We start from the raw sequence: 17,191 nt of genomic DNA, 5'->3' as shown, positions 1-17,191 counted from the left end.
TCTTACCTGGCTATCAAATGCTAAGAAGGATGACAATGACTGCATCATCATGATAAAGAGAAGGTGGGCATCAATCTTGGCTTGAAGTGCTGTTATCGTCAAGGCAACATTGAGATAATTACAGAATATAACTAACTGAGCACAGGTCTATCATGAGCGGCTTCACATACAAAAGTCTATGGCAAGACCTACACTATTTACACAGTCTACGAAGCGCGTATGAATAGATTGGCCCGCTGTCATCTATGCGTTAGTCACGTCGTGTGTCGATAATATAGAAGTAGATCGCGACAAGTAATATTCTCGAGACATACAACTCAGTGAGTTAATGCCATAATAACTATCCTATTTTCATGCAACGACCGTGAACCTGGATTCCAACGATCCCTAATTTTCATCACAACTTGAGACTCAGCGGACTATCTGTTGAGCTAGCAGCGAATAAGACATCTAGTGCTCGAAGTATAGCTTGGCCTATCATCTGGGCATCTTCATCCGTGAGAACCGATGTCCAATATGACAATTCCATGAATATGTCATCACCGACATCCGAAACGTAAACAGAGATAGCATACTATATAACTGGTTAGCTTTGATGCGAGTTCTTGGATTTAGACAACGGCTTACCTCGTCTGTCATAAACGCATCAACTTCATTGAATTGGACACTACTCTGAGAGCAAGGCGATTGTTTGGTCACGCGTTGCATATTCAGGAATGTGTTATATAATGGCCCGTCAATCCCAGCGGCTGCGCGGATTTCTTCTAGAGAGCAATTTTGACTCTTTTTATTCATAAGTTAGCATGCCATAAGTCAAAAATATAAAAAAGGTCCTTCTATTTGCACCAAAGTAATTGATTAGCCACTTACCATTAATGTTTCAGCGTAGTTAGACTGCAAAGCCCGTAACATGGATTGCAGTGACCGGTGGCCACTAGCTTTAACCGTGCAAGGTAGAAGGTTGATTAGGGGGCCCAGGATAGTATCGACTTCGGGCAGGGGAGCATCGCGTCCGGAGAGCATGAATCCAAAATTCACATCGTCAGACTTGGTAAAATGGCGGAGTACAATAGCCCAAGCAGCCTGAAATAAGTTGGCAGTTGTAGCAGCCTGCTCTTTGCAAAATGCGCGAATCTCACTGGTCCGATTAATCGGGACAGCGATGCTATTAAATGATCCATGAAGAGGAGGACTCGACGTAGATGTTGTGCTTGTCATGTTGATGCCTCTATTTGATCGTTCATCAGGCAGGGATGGGAAAAAGCAGGGTGAAGTGCCCTCTAAGTGATTCTTCCAGAAACCGACGGCGCTTGGCTTGGGCAGACCCTCAATGTAGGAAATGAAGGCGCGATAAGGAGAAATAGGCATGCTGTCCAAAGCAACGCCGTCTCCTCGAAGACTTGAGTATGCCATTTGGAAATCGTGCCATAGCACTGATATACCCACAGCGTCATACAAGGCGTGGCTGATCTGCAGCTGAATGAAGACACGCTTCTCCGACATAGTCTCTGCAAGAACCATGCGATGTGGTGGCAGTCCATAGTCCGGAATATCAGGCGAAATATTGAAAATAGACGTAGGATCAGTTGATAAAGCATCCGTGATATAGGACACAGGAGCTGTAAACTCTTTCAGCACGATTTGGTATTGCCGACCGGTCTGCTTTCCAGCTCTGAAAGCTGTGCGAAGTACGGCGTGACGATCAACCACCATTTGCCACCCCATAGCGAGGTCCTCCATCTGAGTCGATCTGTGTTGAGATGGCAGTTGGGCCTCTACTATGAAGCTTGCAAACCATGCATTCTTTTGTGTTTCTTGGATTGCGAGAATACTGCTCTGCATAGGTGAGGAAGGGTAGACGGCTTCGATGTTTGACATGTCATCAAAGTCGAGGTCCCCATGCTCAGCTTCAATGAGAGTTGCTTGTGGAATATAGTCGTCTGTCATACGGTTTGGTCCACCCACATCACGAGTACATCGAGGTGCCAGGGCTGCAATTGTTGTGTACTGGAAGATATCCCGCACTTTCACTGTCACACCTTCAGCACGACAGCGGGCCATGAGCTGCATAGCCAGCACAGAGTCGCCAGCAAGCGAGAAGAAGCTTTGGTCTGTACTGATGCTCGTCGCATCGAGATGAAGGATATCTCCCCAGATTCTTTGAAGCATTGCTTCCATGTCCGACTTTGGCGGAACAACTCTTGACTGGGTAGACGTAGTCAGGTCTGCGTACAGCTGTTCGTCGATTTCATCCAGCCATTGGTTAATGAAACGACGATTGGTCTTTCCAGAAGGGAGTTTGGGCACATCGTGTACTGGTATCCAAAGACTGGGTACCATATGCCGTGGCAAACTCTTCTTCACTGATTCAATGATATCAGCAATTTCTGCCAATGATCTCGATTTGAGGTCAGCATCGTCAATAACAGAAACTCCACCTCCTTGATGTAACTTCTGGTCGCCAAGAGACATAAGAGCTACCAGTCGCTGCTTCAGTCTGCCATCCTTGGGGACGGCAGCCACAACAGCCTTGAAAGCAGATCCTGCTTTCTCTGCGATGCGATACTCCACTTCGCCCAACTCAATCCTCTGTCCATGAATCTTGACCTGGACATCCTTGCGTCCCAAGTAGTGTATGCTGCCGTCAGAAGTCCAACGGGCTAAGTCTCCCGTCTTATAGAATCTGCCAGCGTTCGAGGAGGCGGTAGCCCATCGTGGCATTTCCATGAAAGCAGCTTTAGTCCTGTCGGGATTGTTTAGATAACCACGTCCCACAATTGGTCCATTGACCACCAGTTCACCAACGGCTCCGGGGGGAACCAGCAGTTGGTCGTTTTCGGGATCGACAATCCAGAGCCTCGACTGTAGAGGCTTTCCGATTACAGCGCCCCGAGCACCAGCCTTGAGCAAATCGCTCCCGGTCGAATTGATCGCGCACTCACAGGGTCCATATGAATTGAATAGTCGAACTTTGTCGGTCCATTTGTTAATAATGTCGTCTGTCAGAAGCTCACCAGCTGTCACTACCGTTTTCATATAGGGCAGTTCGCTTGGCTCCAAGGTGCGCACCACAGTTGGGGTCAACTGTGTAAATGTCGCTTGGAGTCTGTTCAACGCTGCCGTCAGGTCTCCAAGACGATCCTCCTCCGATATGATGCACACACATGCGCCGTGTGTCAGAGCGAGCATCGTCTCTCCGATGCTAACATCGAAAGCATAGGAAGAGAAATGAGCGACTCGGGATTCGCTGTTCATTCCAAACGTACCAAATCCTCTAGAGGATGCGTATAGGTTACGATGTTCAAGTATAGCACCCTTTGGAGTCCCCGTACTTCCAGAAGTGTAGACAATAAAGGCTTTATTATCAGGCTTGACACCAGTGCTGGGAGCAGAGGCGCAGGGAGGGAGCTTGTTGAGTGTCTCCTCTGTGACAACAACCGCCTGTAGACCAGTTTGTGCCACGAGAGCAGTTTGAAGTGAAGAGGAGAGTACGAATGGTGCCTCAGTATCCTTCAAAATTGTTTGCAGTCGCTCCAGGGGGTGAGCTGGATCGAGAGCGGCGCATGCAGCACCCGCTTTCAACACACCCAACATGGCAACAATTGCCCAGATAGACTTTTCAAAGCAGCACGGGATAATAATTTCAGGGCCTGCTCCTAATTGTTTGAGATGATGCGCAAGTTTGTTAGCCATGCTATCCAATTCCTGAAACGAAAGCGAGCCTTCGTCAGAGACCACAGCAACGGCCTCGGGTTTAGAAGCAACTTGCTCCTCGATAACTTCATGAAGACAACGCTCCTCCTCGACCAGTGGAGCATTGTTCCAGCTATGCAAAAGAGATGCATCATTGCTCGTGCATAGCTCAAGCTGTCCGACGGTCTGCATCGGGTTGTCTAGAAGACTTTCAACAACGTCAAGAACAAGATCGATAAGCCGATCGGCTTGTTCCTCCGATAGAAGGGAAGTCCAGTAGTTCATCAAGATAGCAATTGAACTCTCAAAATTTTGAATGTCAATGCTCAATTCATACTACATTCGCAAAAATTTATGTTAGCACTATACTTGTAAGCAGACGACAATTCGGGAAGACGTACCTCAGTAGGGTCATGGAAGATGCGACTACGAAGATCGATGGTCCGATGGGCTGTTGAGTCTTGTTCATCGGCAAAGAATGCAGTTACTCCCTTCTGCACATTCACAACTGTGTTGAAAAGGGCGGCAGATTGTCCAGGTCCCCGAACAGCGTGTAAAATCTCTTTGAGCGAGCATTGTTGATGTGGTAGTGCCTGGAGATACGAGTCATTTGCTTCTTTACAGAGTTCAATGAGGGACTTGGATTTATCAACATGGGCATAGAATACCAGCATATTGATGAGAGGTCCCATAATGTTGTGAACGTCCTTGATGGGAGCATCACGACCTGAAGCAAGGTATCCGAAGCAAACAGAATCGGCGCCGACAAAAGAGCGCAAAACGATGGCCCAAACCGTCTTGAATACATCTGCAATCGTAATGTCGTGCTCTTCGCATAACCGAAGGAGAGAACTTGCCTTGTCTCCTTCGATCCATCTCTCGGCGATACCATCCTCAGTTGGATCAGCTGAGGCACGCGTCGTCAATGCCGGGAAGTGAGAGGTTGCAACCCCACTAAGATACGATTGCCAAAACTTGAGGCCAGCATCTTTAGACTGTCGCTGAATATATGAAATAAAATTGCTGTAGAGAGGTGGATCACCCGATGGGAGGAGGTCGTCATAAGACAGGCAAATATCTCGCAGCAGAGCGCGCATTGAAGAGCCATCATCCAGGGCGTGAGTCATGGCTAAGTGGCAATAGACCACCCCAGATGGCAGTTTGCAGATGGAAAAGCGGTATGGGGGACCATCTTTGGCATATTGGTTCACCTCGGTGGATTCGGTGAAGTCTTCGAGCTTTTCGCATTCCAGCTTCAATACTGGGACGGTGACTCGGTCCAACACAACTTGAAGCATGTTCTCTCCACCAAAAGACTCCTCTAAGAATACAGAGCGCAATGCCTGGTGTCGCTGAGCCACCTTGATCCAGGCTTGTTCAAGTCTGTCTACGTCGACTAATTCCGTAGACTGGACTAAGACCTCGAACAAAGCTCTAACATGATAGCGATCTGGTGACCTAGCCTGGCTGATTAAGATACCTTCTTGCATAGGAGAACAGGGGAAGATATCTTCGATATTAGCACCAGTTCCATCGAGACGTAAAATTGATGCGCAGTCATTCACAAGTCGAGTAAGTTGCTGTGGTCCCTTAGTTGGCAGTAGTCCAAAACGGCCAGGCGTAGCGATGGGCTCGTCAACTCTTCCTGCCACACTAGCCTGTTCAGCCAGTTTTCGGATTGTCTTTAGCCTGAAGATATCCTGAACAAAAATGTTCATGCCAGCGGCGCGTGCCTTGGAAACCGCCTGCATTGCAGAAATAGAATCGCCTCCCAAGCCAAGGAAACTGACTGTCACGCCAATAGTCGAAGGTTCACACTTCAATACCTCGGACCAGACCTTTTGCAAAAGAAATTCAACGTCATTTTCAGGTGGCGATAGTTGCGACACCGCATCCGAAGTTGACATTGCTTTTATTTGGCTGAAGCTCTCTTCGTCCATTGAATCCAACCAAGCTTTAACGGTGCGCTTGTCCAGCTTGCCAGAGGAGAGCAAAGGCATCTTCTGAACAATAACCCACACAGTCGGTAACATATGCTTAGGCAGCTGTTTTTCTAGCTCGGATCTAATCTGTCCAAGCTTGGTGGCTACCTGCGGCATGTGGCCAGAGTCGCTGATAATCTTGAGAATTTGCTGAGGAGAACTGGCCAGGGGTCTGTCTTCTTTCAATGATGCTACTGCAACCAGACGACCTTCCAGTGGCCCTGAACGTGGAAGTTGAGCCATTGCATGTTCAATCAGCGGGATACGAGCCATATTATGATTAATATCGTCAAGTTCAATTCGGTGTCCGTGTACTTTGACCTGGGTATCCTTGCGACCTTGAATAGAGAGCGATCCATCCAAGTTATAATACACAAGATCACCCGATTTGTAAAGTCGTTGCTCTGTACCACTGTCATCGGTGAACCAGGCTGGCGGTTGAATAAAAGCTGCATCTGTCTTGACCTGGTCGTGAAGATAGCCTCTTGCCAGAGTTGGCCCACCAATGACCAGTTCACCTCGGGCGTACATTGGGAAAAGACGATGATGATTGCGGGGATCAACTACCCATAATGAGCAGCCGAGTCGGCGTCCCAGGTTGGAAATATCTGACGTCGGTTTGACACCAACATTGGCATTTGTCCAGATAGAACACTCTGCTGGGCCGTAACTGTTGATGAGACATATGCCCGGCCTACCGCCCCAGGTTGAGAAGTTGTTATGGGTCGCATGCTCTCCTCCAAGAACAAGAGTCCTCACTGTGGGGACTTGCTCGGGCGTCAGCAAAGCTGCTACAGTCGGGGTAAGGAACATCCATTCCACCTCCATTGAGTTAATGGCAGCGGCCAACCGATTCAATCTGTCATACTCAGAAGGCACGCAGATGCACCCGCCCACCATCAATGTTGTGAAAGTCTCGGCGATGCTCAGATCGTATGTGTAAGATGCGAATTGCAGGACCCTAGTACCGCTGTGTAGGCCCAAAATTGGGGCATGAGATCGCGCACTTGAACAAAACGCACCATGTTCAACTACAATTCCTTTAGGAGTTCCTGTGCTTCCAGAAGTGAAGATAACAAAAGCTGGGTTGTTGTGATTTGCTGGCGAGGTTGTTGCAGTAGGCTGAAGAGCCTGGGTGGAACCTTCAAGGTTGCGTAGAGATTCTTCCCCAACGAGGACGATATGAGGAACAATATCAACAAACAAATCCTTGTGCTGTGGTGCTACCAGTATCACCTTGGCTCCTGAAGCTTCAATAATGCTCCGAAGTCTTTCAATTGGCTGATTCGGATCAAGGGCAACACAAGCGCCGCCGGCCTTGAGAATCCCGATCATGGCTACCGGCGTCCATGGGGACTTATCCATGCAGAAAGGGACTAGCGACTCTGGTCCCACCCCAATCTCTTGCAGAGAGGACGCCAGATTATCGGTCATAGAATCCAGCTGCTTATACGAGATTGATATCTTCGGATCACTGGAGCAGACGGCAGGAGCTTCTGGTTGCAATTTGACCTGCCTCTCGAAGGCAAGGTGGATACAATCAAATACTGGCTCAGGGATATCCGCATTCCAAGACTGCATCATTTGAGTGTGGAAATCGTCCACCAAATCTACAGCAGAAACACATTGTTCTGGCTTTTCGAGAACAGATGCAATCGCTGCCTGGATAGTGTGCGAAAGGACGGTGGCCTGTGCCTCAGAAAGGCAGCGATCCCAGTAACTAAGTGTAAGCCAGAAGCCTTCGTCAGAGTCCAAGATGTTGAAAGCGATATCGTACTACAAAAGACGCAAGAATCAGTTAGCAATTTTCTATCAAATTTATTTTCATTTCTTTGCAAGGCAGTGGGGCAGATCAATGATATTTTTCTGACGCGCGCGTTAGAACCAGTAAACTAACCTCGCTGCGGCTCTGAACATTCTCAGGCACAAACAGAATATCACCTGGCATGTCTTGGGGCTTTTTGAAGCCACCAGCATGGCCCAGGTTGACAATGGTATTAAAGAGCGGCGTACCACTAAGTCCCAAAGCGTGATGAATCTCGCCGAGGGAGCAGTGTTGATACGGCCAGCTTTTAATGAAGTCTTGCTGCATTTCCTCAATGAGGCCTAAGACTGTGGTTTCGGGGCTAACATTGACGCTGCGAATCAGCATGGTTATCATCGGACCCAGAATATCATCGACTCCAGGAAGTGCAATATCGCGACCCGATGCCAGGTAACCAAAAGTAGCCGTATCAGAAGATGCATCGGAAAAACATGGCAGAACCATTGCCCAGATTGCGGACATAAAATTTGCCAACGTCGTGCTATGCAACTTGCAGAATTCTCGCACTTGGTCCTTTTGCTGAATAGAAAGCGGCACATCCGTGCTCCGGTGAATAGGTGAACTGCCAACCCCGGATTCGTTCAGCAGAGGGAAATGGCATGGTGTTGCGTCCTTGAGATTGTCTTGCCAAAACTGAAGTGTCAGTTCTCTGGACTGAGACTCAAGATGAGATATGTAGTTTCTGTAGGATGGTCCTGCTGGCAAGAGTTTATCATCGTAGGCTAGCAGAAGATCCCGCATCAGAATTCCGGTTGAAACGCCATCAGAAAGCGCGTGGCTAATGTCGAGACGCAAATAAACGTCACCAGTTGCCAACTCGCATAGCGTAAAGATGTATGGAAGGATGCCTGCTTCATGTAGTTGTGGCAGTGGCTGATGCGTCAAGTTCTCAAAATCGTCAAAAGTCGCCAATTGAACTGGATGATTCACTGCTCGAAGAACAACTTGAAGGAAAGCTGAACGTCTGTGGTGAGCCTCAACGAAATGGGTCCTGAGTATATCGTGGCGGGCAATGACGCTTTCGCAGGCTGCTTTAAGCTTGAGTATGTCCAAGTCTGCGCTGGGAGATTTCGGAAGCACCTTCCAGAATTCTTGCCCATCGTAAATACTAGCTGATCGTAAAGTACTCAGCAAAATTCCTTCTTGCATTGGTGAGCAGGGATGAATAGATTCAATCAAGGACATATCAGAGATCTGCGCCTGAGATTTGCAGCGCTCTACCAAATTGTCAAGAGACGCATAGTCCTCGACGTCCAAAAGAGGGAAATCCGATAGTGTAGGCACAGGATAGGCTTGAGCCAAAACCGAAGCAGAGGATTGAAGTAGATCTTCGAATGCTTGGATCCAGGCAAGGATATCGCTTTGGCGTTCCATGCTCTCATGATAATGGAATCTGATATCTATTTGTCCATCAATGACTTCCGCAGATACCTCGAACAAAGATTTTCTTGTCTGGTGCTCAGAAATATCGTTGCCTTCGACACAAGGCATCTCCTGGAACAATGCGGTTTCAAGACTCAATTTTTTAGTATAGGTCAAGAATACCTCCACATCTTCAAGTCCCGTAACGTTGTGATGGGCGAAGCGACGCTGATCTTTGACGCATCTCAGAGTTTGGATTATCCGTGTTTCAAGATCGCTGCTGACAGGCGCTGTCGTGTAATTCTCCTCTGCGCATACAGCCGATACAGTCGTAAAGTACCCAACAGCGCTAGAAATATTCCTGTCATCAGCTTCTCCATCTCGATCATTACTAGCACAGAACACCTTGGGTGGAGGGCGGTCAGTGAAGGTATTTGTGAAGGAGTGACAGAGCGCAGCCAGTAGTATTTCAACAGCTTCTGTTCTCAGTGTCAGATTGGCTTTTCCGAGAAGAAGTGACGCTGTGTCGGGATCAATTGAGATTTCTGAGGTTTTGATACCACTGCGAGTATTGGGATGATGTTGCATGCCCCAATAATCAATAAAATTGGTCTGAGCTGTGCCTAATATTGCAGCAACGCTATTGTTAGAAAGCTTTCGCTGGGAGTTATTGAACTGTGCAAGAGCCCAATCTTGGAATGACGCTGGGTTACAGCCAGCAGGCACATGCAATAGCAGAGTTTCTAGATCCTCTAATATGACCCGTAATGATGCATCATCTGCAATAAGAGGGTGCATGGCCAAGATCAGTAACTGACTGCCTTCGGTGTTCACTGATTCAATGTCGACCAGACTTGCCGCCACAAGGGGGCCTTTCGTAATGTCCAAATCAGGTTTTGTGGACAAGAATAGCGACTGTGCCTCTTCAAGCGATGTCGCATGCAGATGGCCAAGCTCCAAGAGATTTCCTGGCGTGTCAACCAATCTTTGCGACCAAGTGCCGCTCGAATCGCGCTCAAAGTGGGCAGTTAGCATGGGATGCCGCTCACTAAGTGTCTTGAAAGCAGCGTTCATCTCATCGAAATCTACTCTCCTTTTGAGTTTCGCGATTAATTTCTGAGCAACAGTGCTGGTCGTTCCCGCGTGGCTTCTGAGCTGCATGAGCTGTGACGGCGTTAAAGGGAAGGGCTGAATTTTGCCAATGGCTCCAGCTAAATTGGGATTTTCACTGCTAATAAGTTCCGCGAGTGCTGACACGGTACGATGACGGAAAATGTCATGAACAGCCAGATGTATACCCTGAGACCTCAGTTGCGATGCCACTCGTATGGCAGAGACACTGTCTCCTCCGAGGCTGAAGAAGGGCTGGTCAACATCAATCATGCTTTTGGGAAGACCTAATGCTTCTGACCAGACAGAGACTAGAAGTTTCTCGATGTCTGTAAGCTCAGAGGCTGGTTTGAGAGAGTTACCAAGCGCAAGAATGCGCTCGCAAGCTTCTTCGTCCAATCTCTCTAGCCACTGCCCAACAGCGCGACGGTCCAGCTTTCCATTTGGATTTAGGGGGAGAGCTTCAACAGGAACCCATACGCGAGGCAACATGTATCCGGGTAGGGCAATTTGTAGACCTTTTCGAAGTTCTGCCACGTGAGTTGCAACATCGTCATCTGTCATGACCTCGAGAATGCGCCCAGAGGCCGAGGAGGCATTGCTCTTTGAGAATACCACGACCAACTTCTTGGTGAAATGTCCATTTTTGGGAACCATTGCAGTTGATTGGCTCACTCCATGACTCGACAGGGCTGTCTCAACCTCGCCCAAGTCAACTCGTTGTCCGTGGATTTTGACTTGGGAATCCATTCGTCCAAGATAGATGATGGATCCATCGGGCTCATATCGGGCCAAGTCACCTGTTTTGTATAATCGACGCTGATCACCAGCACCAGAGACAGGGCACATTTGCGTCCAAGAAGGATCAAATATGAACGATTTCTCTGTCTGGTCCTTGTTGATATATCCACGCGCCAGTAGAGGTCCTTCTATAAGAATCTCACCAGCGCAACCAATAGGAACTAGCTTGTTATGGTCATTGGCATCAACTATCCACATCAGTGTACCAGCAGGCTTTCCAAGAGTACCATTTTGGACATGATTCGGGTCAACAAGCATTCCGGAGCTGATGATGGAACACTCAGCGGGTCCATATGTAACAACCAGGTTTGTATGGGTCGCCCATTTGCTGGCCAACGTTTGGGGAACCACCTCACCAGCTATATCAACTGTCTTCAGCGGGAGCTCTTCTGGATTAAGTAATGACGCCACAGTAGGCGTCAAAGCAGCGAAATTGACACCATGAGCCTTGATGAACGCTGGTAACTCGTTCATTCTCTCGTACTCGGTTGGAACGCAAATTGTACCTCCAAAGGCAAGGGTGGTAAATATCTCTTCCAAGCTGGCGTCAAAAGTGTACGAAGAAAATTGGAGAACGCGGCTAGATTCAGACATTTGAACTAGAGGTCCGTGTGCAAACATGCTGGTACTCATTGAAGCATGAGTCAAGATGATCCCTTTGGGTGTTCCGGTGGAACCTGAGGTGAATGCAATAATAGCCGGGTGGTATGGCTGCGCCTGCGACGGAGTCTTGCTAGAAAGAGCTTCGAAGTGACTCATCATAGCACCGGCCGTAGACACTGATGTGTCGATGGGCACCGCAGTTGGTATTAATGTTTGGAGCCTATCCACATATTTTGCGTCGCAAATAGCAAGCGTTGCCTCGGTAGCCTCAATCATATTAGTAAGTCTTGAATCAGGAAACTCTGGACTGAGGGCCACGCAAGAGCCGCCTGCTTTCAAGATGGCGTACATCACCACAATAGTCCAGGGTGATTTGTCGAAGAAGAAAGGCACCATGACCTCAGGTCTGACACCCAAGAAAGCAAGATGAGCTGCAATAAGAGAAGAGAGTCTCTCCAATTCGTCGTATGTGATGCTCAGATCCGATGTGACGATGGCGTCTACATCAGGCTGCATCTTAGCCATTTTCTCCACGTGCTCATGGACACAGGAGAAGTTTGTCGAAGGCATTTCACTAGCCCACTGCATAATATGAGACCTATGAGCTTCGCTCAGTATATCGAGGTCGCCCACTCTGCCAGAGGCTCCCTGGACAAGGCTTTCAAGAACATGTAACAAGGTTTGCTGCATGAGCTTGGCTTGTTCGTTCGATAGACAGCTTGTCCAATAGCTGAAACTCAAGGAGATGTTTGTATCCGTATGTACAACATCTAAGGAAGCATCGTACTACGATTTAAAAAACCGACGTAAGTAAATAAGAATCGACTGTGCACACATGGGGGAGACTTACTTCAGTTGGACCGCTAGCGTCCATAACCTCAAGCTTGATGCTAGATGGCGATTCCTCAGCAGCTGCGACATCACCTTTAAGCACGTTCACCACAGTATTGAACATTTTCCCGCGTTGCCTGCCCTTATCAAAAGCTTGTTGTACTGCGGCGAGAGAAGTATGCTGGTGCTCTAATCCGCTTAGGAAACCATCGTGTATGCTGCGTATCATTTGAAGAATCGGCATCTCTGCATTCATATCGACTCGCGAGACCATCATAGTAATCAAGGGCCCGATGATAGATTCTGCTTGTGGCACGGGAATTGCCCGTCCGGATGTCAGTAAGCCAAAGCAAACTGTGTCCATGCCCACGTATGCCCGCAACACGAGTGCCCAAACAGCACTGATCACAGTGGCAATCGTAGTGTCATAGTTCCTACAAAATTGGAAGATCAATTCTGTAAGGTGTGGATCCAAGATTTCATCAATTTCATTGCACATATTTTGATCTTGCAAATTGTTAAGCGAGGGTAAGATGCAAGGTTCAAGGCCTCGTATAACAGAAGTCCAGTATTCCAGTGACTTCTCCGTCGAGAGTTGTTCAAGGTACTTGATGAAATCTCCGTAAAGTGGCGGACTATGAGAGAGAGGCAGCTGCTCATTGTACGCTAACAGAAGGTCTGTGATGAGGACTTTCATGGATTGTCCATCGATCAAGGCATGGTTGATCTCAAGTCTACCGTAAACGTCTCCCGTGGGTAAGACTTGACAGAGGACGAACCGGTAGCCAAGCCCATGCAGTGGAATGGAGTCCACGACCACATCCTTAAAAGGCTCCTGAGAGTTAGAGGAACTGATGCAAACAACGGGAGCCTCTACCGTTTTCTTAACCACTTGCACATACGGGGTTGCATCGTCGCCTTCAACGAAGAAAGAACGAAGCGACTGGTGCTGCGCTGTGACAAGGTCGATAGCATGGCGAAATCGCTCCAGGCTGACAGGCTCAGTGCTTGTGCAGGAGACGATTTTGAAATCGTTGATCAAATCGTAGAGGCCGTCCTGCCTAGCACGGCTAAACAAGATACCTTCTTGCATGGGTGAGCAGGGATAAATATCCTCGACACTGTCCATATTTGTGCCAACATCTTCGAGATTGGATGCAACCTTGGCCATTAACTTCTCAAACTGTGAATTGGATAAACGTCGCGATAGCAGTGAGAATGGTGCATCGGTTGCACCAACTTCTGCTTGAACGCCAATGGGAGCCGAGCCGGCCCGCGTTGCTCTCTTGGCAATCTCCGAGAGGGTACGATAATGCAGAATATCATGCATGGATACTTGGATATCTTCGTTAAGTAACCTGGAAGATACCTTAATCGCGGAAATAGAATCTCCTCCAAGGCTGAAGAAACTTTGGTTGACACTAATTTGTCCCTCTGGAACATTGAGAACATGGCTCCACGCTTTGGCCAGACTCTCTTCCATTGGGCTAAGGGAGCCTGACAAGGCCAATGCATTTGTTTCGTCATCATTGTTGAGCGTCAGTATGCTCTCGTATGTGTCGTTATCCACAGATTCAAGCCATTGGAGAAGAACACGGCGATTCAATTTGCCATTCAGTGTGACGGGAACCTTTTCCAGCAAAATCCACGACCGCGGCATCATGTAGCTCGGGACGCGATCCTCGAGCCAATGGCGAAGATCTGAGATTTTCTCACGCGCCTCTAGACCATCCTGGAGGTTCAAAGGCTGATCAGCGAACCCCAATATGGCGTCTGCCAGATCCATACAAGAGATAATTGCCGTCAATCTGTTGGCAAACAGGCCTTTCTTCGCAACGAAGCATACCGCATGCTTGACCATATCGCTCGCAGTGATGTGATGGCTCACTTCTCCAAGGTCAACTCGTTGTCCGTGAATTTTGGCCTGGGCATCTTCAGCTTTCCTGCCCAACATTGTCATTGATCCATCCTTGTTGAAGCGGACGATGTCTCCCGTCTTGTACATGCGTCGTCCAGCTTGTGCGATGCCAGACACTGGGAAATCCTTCGTCCAAGCCGGATCCACAATGAAAGTAGCCTTCGCCAAGGTCGCGTCCAAGTAATCTCTACCCACCAGCGGTCCTTCAATGAGCAGCTCGCCGGGAGCTCCAAGAGGTACCAGCTTATTATGGTCCACTGGATTGACAACCCAGAGAAGACCACCCGACGCAGGACCGAGCTGTCCATTCCCGAAGCCACGCACTATGGATCGAGAGATGGCGATTGAACATTCAGAAGGACCATATGTCGCAACCAATGTGGCATTATTTATCCACTTCGTCACGAGGGTATCAAGTACCGGCTCTCCGCCAAGGCAAATAGTCTTCAAACTTGGAACTTCGGATGGGTCAAGAAGACTCGCAACAGTGGGGGTAAGATAGGCCCAATTGACTTCGAGCTTGTTTATCGTAGCTGCCAAGCTGTTAAGGCGTTCATATTCGGTAGGTATACAGAGGCAGCCCCCAGAACAGAGGACCAACAGAATCTCGGCGAAACTCATGTCGAAAGTATAGGACGCAAAATGCAGACCCCGTGCTTGTCTACCCAGCGGATCTATGACACGATGGTGCCAAAGAGCGGAGGCAATAGATTTATGCTCGAGAATGTTTCCTTTCGGCACTCCGGTACTTCCAGAAGTGAAGTTGACGAAGGCGGGATCACTCGGCGTAACTGATGAGGTGCACCCGTCAACCTGTGGGATGCGATCCCAAAGGTCTGGGCTGACTGAAACTATCATTAGGTCGGGCAGACCTTCAAATAGATCAGTATGCTTGTCCTCACAGACGACTATTCTTGCGCCCGTTATTCTGATGATGTCTTTCAGTCGTTGGATCGGATAGGACGGATCAAGAGCAACACAAGCTCCTCCAGATTTGAGAATGGCAAGCATGCTAGCAACGGTCCATGGTGACCTGTCGAAGCAAAACGGCAAAGCCATGCCGGTTTCAACTCCACAAGTCCTAAGATGGGCAGCGAGTCTTGTCGAAACATCGTTTAGCTGCGCATAGGTCCAGTTTGCTTCTGCGCTTGTAGTACTAATTGCTGCAGCATCCGGGTGAATAGCAACTTGCTCTTCGAATAGTTGATGTAGACACGACTCCACGATGTGCGGGTTATGTGCGTTCCAAGAATGGAGCTGACGGCCGTGGCTTTCTGAAAATACCTGAATCTCACTGACCGTTGATTTGCCCGAGCTCTCTAAAAGAGAGCTTAGAGTCTGCAACAAAGTCGCTCGGAGATCTACGGCTTGCGCTTCAGAGATGCATGATGTCCAGAAAAGAAGATCGGCCATGATGCCCTCATCAGAGTCCACAACACCGAAAATAACATCGTACTACGGCTTATGTTAGGCAAAGCTTCTAGTAATATCTTGGGGGGCTTCATCTTACCTCAGCTGGGCCTCCTTCTCCAACAAGTTCCCAATTAATAGCAGGCAACGTGTCGGTCTCGTATACTGAAGAGACCTTTTGTACATTTACCAGTGTGTTGAAGAGACTTTGTCCTCCAAGGCCCAGGCCACTCTGAATTTTCGCCAACGAGCAATTTTGGTGCGGTAGGTTACCCACAATGCCATCGTAAACACTGCTGACAAGAGATGCGATTGTCGTAGAAGGCTGAAGGTCGACTCTTTGGACAAGCATGTTCAGAAGAGGTCCCATCAATTCATGGACATAAGGTACCGGAACATCTCGACCAGACGCCATGTAGCCGAAGCAGACTGTCTCCGTATCGTTTCCAATGTAGGTCTGAAGTACCAGGGCCCATACGGTGCTCATAACAGCGGCAATAGTAACGCCATGCTCTCTGCAGAAGCTCCGCAGCGCAGCAACCTGGTCGTCAGGGATTGCAATGTCAAGCCTACCAGGTGTAGAGCTGGATTCATCACAGTCATTCAGGCTTGGGAAATGGGATGAACTTATTCCATCTAATCGGGAATTCCAATAAGCATATGAATCGTCGGTGGGGTTTGTTAATAAGTAGTTAATGAAGCTGCTGAATAGAGGCGGCGTTGGTAGGGATATCTGGTCGTATACAAGTGACAACTCGCGTATCAAGACTCTCAGACAAGAGCCATCAAGCAAGGCATGATTGATGACGAACTTGCAAGAAACGCCATCAGGAGACTCGCAAACAGCCAAATGATAGGGAAACCTGGTAGGATCAACGACTTTGGGTGCTGGGATTGCGGTGTCGTAGGCCGAGAGATCCGACCTAGAGACCTGAATCTTGAGCGAGGCAGCGTCTTTGAAGACAACCTGGACAAAGGGTACATGTCCCCCGGCTTCGCAAAAGACTGTTCGCAATATTTGGTGTCGTTGGATGACAATACGACAGGCTGCCTCCAGTCTGCTAGGGTCCACAACCCTTCCATCAGACGGGGTAACTTTCCACGTAGTCTCGTGGTTGTAAAGGTTTCTGTCGGGATGTCGAATCTGACTAATGATCATTCCCTCTTGGCAGGGTGAGCAAGGGTAAATGTCTTCGATCTCGTCCACGCCCAGGGACTTCCATTGAGGCGCAACTTTCTGTATTACGTTGTCCAAAATCTCATAGTCGTATGGCAGAAGTGGATAATCGCTGAGGCATGCCAGCGGCTTTAGCGTACCGACTTGAGCGCACTCTCGCGTCATAGACTCGAATGCTTCGATCCAGGTACGGATTTTCTCTTGATGAGCCATGTCAGGTGACCATTGAATGGTGCATACAAGCTTGTCGCTCTCAACGATAACAGAAATGTGAACAAGCGATTGCCTGGAAGTAGTAGACCTGTTGTTCTCCTCTGACTTGTCCTCGCTAATCATTCCACGGTATTTAAAGAGTATCTCCATCTCTTTGTTATCGTCATCGTGATGAGGAAGGCCTGTGCCATAGTCGAGACTCTTGAGGAGTATTCGTCGAGCGTCTTTAATTTTTCTGGTTGTCTGCGAAATGTCAGCACAATCAT

General features: G+C 48.5%; 1 protein-coding gene across 1 annotated transcript; it reads right to left on the bottom strand.

The window, feature by feature from the left end:
• Positions 1–72: 72 nt before the first annotated feature.
• Positions 73–16,925, bottom strand: V8C40DRAFT_284065 (uncharacterized protein; the record flags this gene model as incomplete). The annotated part of the gene is made up of 13 exons (XM_083222086.1): positions 73–574; positions 628–783; positions 871–2,454; positions 2,572–4,029; positions 4,095–4,954; positions 5,003–7,118; positions 7,161–7,193; positions 7,224–7,250; positions 7,281–7,451; positions 7,573–12,162; positions 12,227–14,658; positions 14,875–15,580; positions 15,636–16,925. 13 exons carry the CDS (start codon positions 16,923–16,925, stop codon positions 398–400), a joined length of 15,600 nt encoding a protein of 5,199 aa, XP_083067546.1. The 3' UTR covers positions 73–397.
• Between the last annotated feature and the right edge of the window lie 266 nt (positions 16,926–17,191).

This window comes from Trichoderma camerunense (genome assembly GCF_050948025.1).
Source record: "Trichoderma camerunense strain CBS 138272 chromosome Unknown V8C40scaffold_28, whole genome shotgun sequence".
Lineage (NCBI taxonomy): Eukaryota > Fungi > Ascomycota > Sordariomycetes > Hypocreales > Hypocreaceae > Trichoderma > Trichoderma camerunense.
Note: the sequence above shows the minus strand (reverse complement) of the source record. Positions and strands in the feature narration are given on the sequence as shown.